The sequence below is a fragment of the Lupinus angustifolius genome, chromosome LG03, assembly GCF_001865875.1.
Source record: "Lupinus angustifolius cultivar Tanjil chromosome LG03, LupAngTanjil_v1.0, whole genome shotgun sequence".
Taxonomy (NCBI): domain Eukaryota; kingdom Viridiplantae; phylum Streptophyta; class Magnoliopsida; order Fabales; family Fabaceae; genus Lupinus; species Lupinus angustifolius.
In genome coordinates, this window is record NC_032011.1 from 5056288 (window position 1) to 5069399 (window position 13112).

At 29.0% G+C, this 13112-nt stretch overlaps 1 protein-coding gene across 1 annotated transcript; it reads right to left on the reverse strand.

Annotated features, from left to right (window-relative positions):
* Window positions 563–1027, reverse strand: LOC109342290. Its single transcript, XM_019580303.1, has one exon. It carries the CDS (start codon window positions 1025–1027, stop codon window positions 563–565), a length of 465 nt encoding a protein of 154 aa, XP_019435848.1.

Below are 13112 nucleotides of genomic sequence, written 5' to 3' on the forward strand. Positions count from 1 at the left end.
TTATTCTCAGAACATTGATAAGAGTCACATTTTAAAATAAATAATTTTTCATAAGTTAATCGATATACATCATGTAAGTATGTAGTCCTAAATCTAAAATTTTATGCATATGAAAAGTACAGAATTTGATAGAATTTGTGTTTGGACATGTAATAATACTCAAATTAAACACAGAATGCTACTTTCAAAAAATAATATTTTAAAAAACATTTCTAAATCCATTAAAAAAGAAAACAACTTACCAAAAACAATGGAAATACAAAAATCCCATCACCACATAATACATGATGAAGAATGCAACAACCCAAAACACAAGAAAACAGATAGAAAGACAGAAGAATTCTTACAAATCTCTCTCTCTCTTTCTCACCCTTTTTCTTACTATGACTATGTGAATCTTATCTATAGCTTCCATTTGGATTTAAATTTTAAAGGAGAAGAAAGGAAAATGAAAGGTTTGAGAGACATAAAATACATTTATGAATTGACTCTAAAACTTTCTATTTCTCTTAATTCTCTACCAAAACTCAACTCGCAAAATGAATACTTATAATAAAAGGGTTCAGAAAACAACACTTCTCTTTGCCACAGCATAGCTTCTACTTCTTGGATAAGAATCTGGCTTAAAAGTAACAACACCATCATATGACAAATCGAAAGGCATATCCTCATCAATCTTAGCCATTCCAACACTACTAGACTTAGACAACCCATTAGAACTTTTTTGTTGTTGTTCCTGTTTCATAACCAAATCCATATCAAATCTACTTTCTATAGTCCTAGCAGATGCTGCTCTCATAAGCTCAGCAAAATCTTCATTTTCCTCTGACCTTGTTGATGTGGCTGTGCTATAACTTCTAGGAAAAGATGAGAACCCTCCAGCACCATCCATAGTGTTGCCATAACTTATGCTTTGGCCACAATTTGTTATGCTTCTAACATACATGTCCCTTGCTTTTACAAGAGCTCTTATTGGTGAAACTATGATCCTAACCAATAAGCTTTTGCTGTGACCCTTGGTCCTCATAATAAAAGGGTATTATTGTGTTGGTTTTTGTTGATGAATAAACTTGTAGTATAATTGTTCACACCAGAAAAAATGGGTGCATTAATGGTTACAAACTTATAATGATTGTCTATGATGTGAGTGGAATAAAGAGGATCTAAAAAATGGTTTGGAAAGTTATGAGATATAAGAAGAAGGTTGTTTTTGAAGACAAGTGGAATTGGAGAATTGATTTTGTAGTTGTCAGCAATGAAAGTTTGTGCTATATATATATATATACATATATCTATATATAAATGTAATGATATTCTTGTATAGTATGGAAGAGGGAAGTTATTCATTATAGAAAAATTGTCATATAATCCATTATGTAAATATATCATATTATTTTCTTTATTTGTTATTGAGGTATTTCCTTATATTTTTAATAATAAAAATGTTATTTCATTATATATAAAAAGATAAAAATGTTTTTTCATGTTTTTTTAATATTTTTGTATAGATTTATCTCTTCATCAATGTTGATGATCCTTGTTCCAAATAAATGTGGATAGGAAACTATGAGCTCCATGTGTACTTTTTCATAGCACACCGGATTTGTAAACTGTTGAATTAAGGATAAGATAAGAATAATAACGCGGAACGTGGTGGCGTAAACTATCACTACAATGATACTGTATAGTTTATAATGTACCAAGTTGTTTATAAATATTATTTAATTTTTTTAAAAATGGACTATTAGCAAAGTTGGTGGGGAAACTCCAAAAAATGAATGAGAATTTAAAAACTAATTAATAAATTAGTGTTGGAAGGTTATGAGTGAATAGATTATAACTTAAGTGGTGAAAGATGTATAAAAGTTTACAAGTTATATGATTAAATTTAATTTGTTATTATTACATGATAAATTAGTTAGTATGAATAAAACTCGCGTAGCCTTAATTTATGGGGTATAAGATAAGAATTTATAGATTAAGTAAATTATTTAAACGTGTTTATCTATCAATCATCATTTAATATCCTATTTCTTATCGAACAAGTTAATTAACTAAGTCATGTATGAGAGCTTGCAAACTAATAGTTCTTCTATCAATTTTAGTATATTAGTATTTATAATGGGTGAGGCACAAACTATCAATCTTCTTTCTTCCATCCTAACCATCAAACCATTAACTTTTTTTTTATTTTTTAAATTTATTATGGATAAGACTCAAACTTAAAACATTCTTTAGTTCTTGTATTTTATATATGTGAAGATAGCTAAAATTTATAGTTATGTATGTGACTTATTAAATTAAATTTATTAAAGCCTTGGAACTACAAGCTTAGGTTGTTGAACAATGTCTAACCGAGTCTTATTCTCTAATAATATCTTGGTAGGCGCTCAACGCTCCCAGGGACGTAGGCATAATTGGCCGAACCCCGTTAACAAATTTTCTTGTTTATTCTCTTCTATTTATTCTATGCACATTATTTGATTGCTTATGGCCAACGCTGCGCAACGATCGCTTCCGCTGCACCAACAACACTTAATTGAGATGTTTCTATTTGGTGCTTATATCTAGTGCACATTATAAGAAGGGACATGAGTCCAATATATAACTTAACATTGGTTACTTACTCTATTCTAATACTAGACAACAATGTGAGACTAATACGATAACATATTTCAAGCATTCCCAACAATCTCCACCTTGATTGAAATAGAAGAATATATCGTTCCTTAGGAAATCTACACAAGAATCTCCACCTTAGCGAATATATGATTTCACATTGTTCAATGTCTAATTCTCTTTAACTGCTCCCCTCCAGCATAGACCTTCCGAGTATCCTTGACGATGTTACCAAGAGCCTAGCTCTCTAAACTTGTAGTGTAGCTTCTCGTACCGCCATCAAATGGAACACGTCGCCTAGCCACCTATTGCTAGGAAGTCTTTCGATATATTGAACCTCTACACAAAAGTTCACCAACAATCGTCCTCTTCAACACTTAGTAAAACTGAACCTTGAAGCTTCCATGGAAAGACTCAACCGCTACCACCATTGTCTAGTTCGACAATCCTAGTTCAAAAGAACTATCATACTCCACCATAAGGAATATACCCACAACACACACCTTGCGTCAATGCTAACTAATGTATGTGTCACATCCTTGCATCCAAGTCAATGCACATGTCACACCTCTGCATCTCTACCAATGCTCGTGTTACAACTTGCATCAAAGCCAATGCCTATGTCACACCTTATATCAAAGTCAGTCATCGCCCTTGTGCTTTTGTGGATGTGCTAATAATTAATATTTTTCACTATGATGTGTCACACATGCCATTACGATATTCTCTTTCTCATCTCCAATGAGAACATTCTCTCAACATCTAGAGAGATATTGTCAGCATCTAACTCAACACTTTTGTCTCTATTGACGCACCTTGTCTAGCCATCACGCCGTCACCCTCTTTAGCCATTATCTGACGTATGGGTTAAGAGTCAACTACTAATTGGCTCTGATATCAATTGTTGGTGCAGTGGAAGCGATCGTTGTGCAACATTGGCTACAAGCAATCAATTAAAGACATAGAATAAATAGAAGAGAAGAAACAATAGAATTTGTTAACGGGGTTCGGCTAATTGTGTCTACGTCCCCGAGAGCGCTGAGAGGTTACCAAGATATTATTAGAGAATAAGGATTACAAACCCTAGCACAGCTATGGGCTCACCTGCCCATTGAATGTTTCTATTTGGTACTTATATCTGGTACACATTATAACAAGGGACCTGAGTCCAATATAACATTAGTTACTTTACTCTATTCCAATACTATACAATATGAGACTAATACAATAACAGATTTCAAGTATTCCCATGGAGTGATTTATAGTTGTGACTAGCTCTTAAATCTGGTCTAGTGCTAAATTAATAATGAGTTTTTTTTGTTTGCTTTTTTAATAGCGGAACAACACTAAATGGGCATTGGTAGAACAAAAGGAAATCACTTTTAAAAGTTTAAGATGATATATTAATTAAACATACTGTTCACGTGAATTATTGGCAACCAATAATGCCATGCCCACTACTGATGAGAAGGGAATATCTTAAAAATATATAAAGGAAAAACACATATCTCATCATCCTGTCGTGGAGGAAGACTATATGTTGAAGCACAAAGCGATACATTATAATCATAAATATAGGGAAAGTATAAATATAATAATATACATCATAAACAAATTATTAAAGGAATCAATTTCTTTAGGTGTTTGAATGTTCTCCAAACAAATATTGATTCCAGAGTAAAAGGAAGAAACAAATTCGAGTATGAAACATAAGAAAAGAGAAATTAGACTATTTACCAAAAACAATAAAAATTAAAATTAAGAGAAATTACAGTTTTCTCTTTTAAACATTCATCACTAACCACATAAAACAAAAACAATCAAACTTTTTTCACTAGGTATCATTTATACTTTTATATGTATCGATGGCCATAATGCCCCACTTACCACATAAAATTAAACCTTAGTACAAAAGTTTTTTGTCACTAAACTTCCTATATATTTGGTTTAAATTAAAGTGAAAACACTAACTTTAATATTCCCAACTACACCAGAAATCGCGGCTAAATTGTAATGATGTGCATCAAAATCGCTGCTTAGTTTTGTTGTGCACACATTTGCAATTCAAATATTATGCATTAGTTACAGATGAGTGATAATATGATACATGTCACAATTTTAATGACTGAGAAAATATTTTATCTCTTTATATAATAATATTTTATTCTCAAGTGAAATTTGTATTTTAGCTCTAGTTTTTGCTAATTACTCGGAGTTTTAAGTAGTAACATTTAATTAAGTCAATAAAAAACATTTAAGTCAATAAAATAAAATATTCTCAATTGGTTAGTGGCTAGTAGTAGTAGTTACACTAAAAACATGTGGCATGAGTTTCATATGCTATGTTGTTGTATGTAAAGGTGTCAAAATGGACTATCCGAATAGGTTTGGGTTAGCCCATGTTGGATTTGGGCTAAATCTAATCGAGCTAAAAAGTCCGGATACAATTTATGTATATCAAATTGTAGCTAAACCTATCATAAACGAGTTGTGGGGTGTGGCAAGCTAGTCTGCATAATATTAAAAAATTATTTAAATTTTAACTTATTTAATATATACAATTTGATATTAATATATAACTTTTTTAACACACTTTCTAAGCCCAATACAACTAAACTTATAGATCTAATGTCTTGTATTTGAGTTAAGACGTGATCACATGAAGTCTACATATATAATTTTTAATATAACTCATTTATTAAATATCTCATTTTTATTGGACTTCACTATAATATATAAACTTTTAGATATTATCAAAAATATTATAATTTGAATGTTTTTATCAACACTTTTATTATGAACTATTATATTAAATTTGGTTGTGTGGAGTTCTCTATCAGAAAAAATTATGTTGTCTTTTAGTTTTGTTGCAAAGGTTATTTTCTTATTATGTTTTTGTTGTAAAAGTTAAATCTAATTAGATACATAATTAAGAAAGGAAAAGTGAAATCTATATGGTTTAATGTCTTCTAATTTGATTTGATACATTATTTTTATTGGGCTTAAAAGGATAGTATGCAAAATAGGAAAATAATATAATATTTAACTTTATAACATTATTGTAATTTATAAATATTTATGTAAATACATAACTCTATTTTTTATTCAAAGTTCGTAACATAATATTTATTATATATTTTTTATTATAGGTTGTTTTGTAAGATAATTTTTACCTAACGTTTATTATCAAGCCAAAGGTCCTAAAAAACATTAAAAAAAAGCGAGTAGCCCAAATCTGCTCGGTTAAGCCCGGCCCGAGCTCGGTTTTCATATAGCCCAGTTGGGCCGGCAAAAAAGCCCGGATTCAATTAAAACTGTTTTTATTTGGCAAATGAACTAAGGTGTATTCTTACTTTTTAGTTCATTTGTCAAGACTTTCAAAAGAATCATTTTAGATCTTGAAATCAAGTTTTAAGTGATCAAACTAAAATCGCATTAAACAATTTTTAAAGAAGTGAAATTGCCAAAGTAATAACTTAAACATAATTCAACATAATGAAACAAAAGTTACAAGAAATATTAGGAGCATTAGTCATCTTAATCTAAAGATTTAAGACACTTTACCATACACAAATGAGAATGCAAAATGAATTTTTGCATCTCATTTGATTACTCCTTCTCCTCTTGAATTAAGGTAATTTTATTTATAATTTCTCTTCTTGCCTTTACCTCCACGAATTTAATTGCAGCCAAAATTCATAATTATGAATGTAAAGTTCTTTTCTCAAAGTGATATTCTTTGACACCTTAGGCTGGAGGCGCGCCCATAGTATATATAATCAAGGATAGTGCAGCTATAAATTACACACATTCATGTTATAGTAACTTTCATAATTTGGAAGCTTATATCTTAGAAGAAATTGCACGACTCTATGAAGAAAATTAAACGAAGGACATAAACACTAGGACACATGAGGAGGCCCTAGTACGTACTATTCGACAAACTTTCACATGTTGGCAACTGATACAGATATCATCACAAATTGAATAATTGTGAATTGACATATTTGTCATTAGATTCAAACAACTACTAAGGTCATCACCGACTAATAAAAACGCCAATTATTGTACTACTTATTGTTCTAGAAGAACTCAACAGAAAATTTTCATTTTTATTGAGCTATAATATATAGTTGTAATTATTGTTTAGTCTCATATATAATCATCGTAAACCAACTGGTATTAGTTCAAGTGGTACATGTTTGATTCCCTTTAAGCAAGAACTCGGGTTCGAGTTTTGTAGATAGAAAAAAATACCTATTAGAAGAGTTAGCCTCACATACCTGTGAATGTTTCCGGCTCGGTTAGGATTGTTTCCAGTACGATAATACCTCTAAGAAACCAAAAAAAAATATATATCCATTGTATAAACTTGAGAGTTGTTTCCTTTTAACTAATTATTAGGTCAAATTAACGTAAATTATTATAATTGTACATACGCAGTATAATTCAGTGTAATAATTACAAACAACTTAGGTATGAATCAGAATATATGAGTTGAACTCTCTTCTTTATGGTACTCTCCGATACTGAAATACAAGGAAAACATATTATTTTAATATTTTTTATTAAAACATAACTTAAAATTATATTCATCAAATGTAATTTTTGCCACATATTACAATTCACATTCATTTAAAATCTCTCGTATTTCCGAATATTTGATATGGTTTGCATTGGTCGTGAGAACTTCCCTCATCATAATCTTTGAAAATAAAATAAAAAACAAAGGTGAACCAAACCTTTCATTTGATTTGTTAATATCGCGTGAATCATTGTTCTCTCATACTCTTAGAATATTTGTATTCACATAGACAAAACACTCGTGGAAACAAAGGTTCAATATTTTTTCCAGTCATGGACAATAAATAAAAGACAACAGAGATTAGTCGATGTCATTTTCTGCTTAATTAACATTAAATTATAATATTATATTTTAAATAAACAAATCTCTAGTAAGACCTAGAATAATGATGATCTCACCGTATGAAAAATACAAGTCAATAACGATCTTCAATTCTTTCAAAGCATGCCTACAACTAATACTAGTCACTGGTCAGCACTCAGCAACTGTATATATTAATTGAATATTAATTAAAAGTCATCATTCTGACCCTTCCCATAAATAAGGAAAACTATATTTATATTTTATATATATATATATATGATGAGATATCCACTTATACTCGAGTTAAGTTATACTTAATTTTATTATTGATTTTTTTAAATCTAACGTATCAAATGAGTAAAACTTAAATGTCATATAAGATTCATGTGTTTCTCCTTGATTACTTATTTCACTCACTGATTTAGCTCATTGTATTTATAAAAATCAATAAATGAAATTGATATAATTAATATAATTTAATTAGTGTAAACATATATCTCCTTAATATATATAATAAGTTGATTTTTTTAGTTAGTTCATATTTACTTTCCGATGTAAAAGTCATTCTATGTACCAAAAAAAACTAGAAGTCATTCTACACACTTATTTTAATGATTCTATATTTTAGTGATGAGCACATCTTTTAATTTTGAAATAAATAATATATGTAAGGAAATTGCTAATAATGGAGATGAAGTAAAAATTTAAGTCAATCTTAAGACAAGACTATTGATTATTTTAATTATTAAAAAGTGAAACGACTTTTTACAGAGGTTAAGAATATACATTGACGAATGATGCATAATTTAATTTTTATGTGTTTATTAATATGTGTACATATTTCTCATTATTTTCAACAATAAATCGTTAATCATTACTAGGGATATGACTTTTGATAATGCAATATATACTCCCTCTGTCCATGTAGTACAATATTTTTACTGTGTTGTTTCTGTAATAGAGTGGAGAATTGTTTTTTTAGAAAATACATGATTTTTCTTTATATGTTATTGTATGAGGCAAATATTTTAGGATTTAATATGTATAAATTTACAGTTTTTATACTGTTAGCAAATCAATAATAAATAATATATTAACAGTGTAAAAACTTTATAGTATGGTATATGGATTTAAGCTCAATATTTTATCTTTCATAAGAGGCAAATCTGTTGTAGTACATAAGACTAGCTCTTACATTGAAGTTTTATTCTATATGTCTGGCCGTTGGGTCTGATTGCTTACACCAACATTCTTTACTTAAAAAATATGATTGTGTTAAATTTATTTAAATGTAAAGTCTCACAATAGATATCAGAAGAAAGGTGAAAGAGTTTATAAGTGTTAAAGACTCATAGAATTAAAGCATTTAAAACTTTACTTTAAGATGTGATATTTCATTTGTGGCTTTTCACTTTTGCTGTAATCTAATAATAATGAAATTTCTCAGTTGTTGGAGGCTCATCGATTTCAATCTGGTTCAAGTTTGTAAAGATTTATGTTACATGTGACTATGTTAGACATGCATTACTTCCAATTTTTAAAAGATGTGGGCATGATTGGACTTGGGAGATCGAGTTATCTATAGACATATATATGTAGAGATAATTAATAAAATATTGATAATATTTTAAAATTTTAATTAAAATTTAATTTTAAATAATAATACTGAAAAAAATATAAATATATTTCTCTTTAAATATAATGTATTGGATTCGTGTACAAAAGAAAAAGTTCACTAGACTTGGAACATCTCCTAGAGAGACGTAAAGTTAATGGGCCAGGCAGGTTATTAAGCTCAAGAAAAGATGGGTCTCAGTCACTCATAATAAAACAGGAAAACCAGACCGTCAAAGTGGGCAAAGCCATTTATATTCCTGGTTTAAATGGGAACATAAAATTATATCAAATATTTATATTAATCTTTACACGTAACCTATAGTTTTATTTTTAAATTTACTTTATGTTAAATTCTCTTTTGTTTGTGAAGAATGTTATAACTAATTTTAGAAAAGGTTAGGTTTAAAAGACTTCTTAGTTGATCGTCTTTAGATATTTAATGTCAAAATGTCATTCTTATTTTAATCATGTTTTATATTTTCGGAAAATAAGGACATTCATCTAATGTTGTCTGACATTGAATAAAGATGGAAGCTTAGGATGAGAGCCTTCCTTAATTTTATCCTCTCTAGCAGAGGAAAAATTATAGTAAAGGATATATTCTATCTTCTTTAAGGTTTAAGTCATAAATTTGGATGGGGAGTGAAAGAAAAAGTTTAATGTATTCTCTATATTATAAACGGTAAGATTTTTTAGTGTAAAATCTATATAATGTAAAGATTTATACACATATACTACTTCATCTATCATTTATTTGAATTAGTTTTTCTAAAAATTCAACGATGATTAAATATCAACAATGAATAATATGATAACAATGTATAAAACTTATACATTATCAATGCATATACATTTTTCTCAAAATTTTATTAGATCTCATACATGTTAATAGGAATAAAATGTTAATGTGGGATCCTTGATATTGAGAAAGGCAGATATATATCTTGAAATTGATAGATTCTTGTCATAAGATAAAGAAATACTGTTAAATAAAGTAAAATAAAAGTAATATAGAATCAAATGATTGAAGTGTTAAAATATCCAAAGTCAGACACTACTGCCATATAGTTAAGATTTTTGAAGATAATGTGAGATATTTATCTTTATGGTGAATATTCAAAATTTACATTGTAGTATATTAATTTTTTTATCAATGTGAAAAATATATTAGATTGTCCCTCTTTTACAATGGTTTGATGTAATTCTATGACCAAGTATTATTGGTTATTCAAATTATCACCAATTGAAATTAACCATAATTTTTATTTTGGTTAAATCATGGTATTAAGGATTATGTATATTAACTTTTTTAAACCAATCTCAATACAAATAAGGGAACTGAAGAATATATAATAAAAGATGATATAAAGAAATACAATAAAATATCTCATTATATCAGAAGTTAAATTATCTCTATAAATTATTTCATTGTTTAAAATGTATCTTATTTCTTTTTATTGTAGAACTTTTCATTATATAAAAATAAAATATAAAACACATATCAACAATAAATACGTTTAAAAACATAAATGATGAGATACTTTATTTTCATAAATAACTCATAATTGATATTTATCTTGGAATGGATCACCTTACTCTTAGACGTACCTTGTAGGCTAATTTGGGCCGGGTTTGTTAGCCGTTAGACTATTAGTTGCTGGGCTTTTAAATGTATATTTGGTAGTGATCCTTTATGTTATCATCATCATCTTGATAAACAAATGTGTATTAATCTAAGAGTGTAATATTTATGACTAACAATGTAAATATTTATATATAAGTAGTATATTATTTATCATTTATTTGTATTAATTTTAGTTTAAAGTCAATGATGGTTAAATATGAATTGTAGATTATGTAATGACAATGTCAAAATGTATCTATCATGCTGTTAGTGTATATATATTAACTTTTAGTTTAATTTAATAAATTTAATACTATAAATTAATAGTTTCATAAGAATTATATATTAATATTTAAAAAATAAACTTATTATGAGTCACAGTAATTGATTTAATTTTAAAAAATCAATGGGATCTAAATTGAAATATTATTATTTGCAAGTTTAAATTAGTGTGTTTATCTTACTATCAATTTCATTTATCAATATTAAGTATATATAGGTTAGATAAAAAAATATATAAGGACTTAGTAAATAAAATAGAAAAAGAATATGCACTAAAAATGTAAGAGTTTTTTATACTGCCATATTTATTTATTATTAATTTCTAAATAAAAGTAATACAAATGAATGTTAGATGATAAATTGATTGTGTATCTAAATAAAATATGTGTAAAAATGCATTTATATAGCACTACAGAATATGAATGTTTAAGGTCCTAGATGTGTGAACTATGCAATTGAATCTTCTAACTTTGACTGGATTTACGTTTCTTTTGAATTCATTCTCTATCTATTTAACTTTTTTGTATGCATCTTTCCTTACCCGTTCTGATTTTGATGGAAATATAAAGAAGGGCATGTCCTCATGCACTTGCATGCTGTTAGTGATAGCAATTAAAATTGAAATTGTGGGTATCCATCTAAATCCATCCCGAATTTAATTAGAAAAACTAAAATGATTAGGTTCGGATATTATTCGAGTTTAATATATGATTTCGGGTTTGGTATATTCGATATCCTACTCAAAACTCGTCCCAAACCCGATTAATATATATAACATTACAATATTACATATAAATACACATATAAAACCAATATATATATATATATATATATATATATATATTGTGCGGGTTCCCATCATATTCGGGTTATCTAAAACCTGACAAGTATTATTATTTTCAGCCCTGCTTAATTCGGGTTCGAGTTTTGGATTTTGGGCTTGAGGTTGAGTGAGTACAAATCCAACTTCGACCCGTCCCATTGCCCTTCCTACATGCTCTTTTTTGTGGTCACTGATGATGATGCATGTATGTATTCTTTCCCCATATCTACTAAGAGTAACCCCAATGCATAATATCACAGCCATTTTTATTTGAGTTAAACACATTATTTTATAATTTATTACAACTCACTCTAAAATAAGAATAACATCTACTTTTTTCTCACAACAACAAACATCATTCTTATTTTTAGTTGGGTCTCACAATCTACCTCACACTTTATATTTTACAATAAATATAACCAAATTTCTCTCTCTTCACTTTCCCTTGGCAGTGTATAGCATAATAACGGAATTTGTTTGAAAAATTATGAGTTTTAATGTGATTTAAATGCAAATTAAAGTGACCATTAATGGAGATTTTTAGGGATGTGAAATGAAAAACTCTCAAAGTCCCACATGGCTTGGAGGAGGAAAGTTGAAATGCTTTATAAGCCTTAAGTTGCAACCTTGGGTGTGCCCCAAGGGGTATAGTGGGTTTTATGGGTAGGTGATGACTCACACAAACAAAACTCCTCCACACGCGCACGTGCACCACTACCACCACCTCCTCCTCCACCGCTGTCTGGCCGGTCGATTTGACTCGGTTCATGTTGGGTTCAGGTCAAGCTTGGGCCAAACATTCTTTTTAAATAAATGTTTATTTTTTGGCCTTTTAGACTTGGACCGTGTGATGACCAAGTCAATACATGCATGCAACACAGTTTGGATGAAACAGTCGTTTGAGGAGTTCTCAGGCATTATGAGAGAGTCATTGGGTGGTAGAATTATCCACCATCGGATTGTGGGATTTACCACCTACTGTGATCGTCAGACGAGGGAGCTGTTGGAGGCCTCATGTTATAAATAGAGGTCTTCTCTCCTTATTTTAACTCGCACCAGTCGAACAATTTTCCTTGACTTTCTTCTTTCTCCCCATAAAATTCCACTCACGCATTTCAAGCAACATTCTCTCCCTTTCTTTCTGCGACACTTGAGAATTGGCATAGGCAACCATAGTGGGAATTTCAAGAACTGATACTAGTAGTAAATATTGTGAGAAAAGAATTGATACAAGTAGCTATACTGTGGGAATTCAAGAA

Excerpts from the sequence above, each read along its gene's own strand:
- LOC109342290 (XM_019580303.1), bottom strand. The coding sequence starts at position 1,027 with ATGAGGACCAAGGGTCACAGCAAAAGCTTATTGGTTAGGATCATAGTT.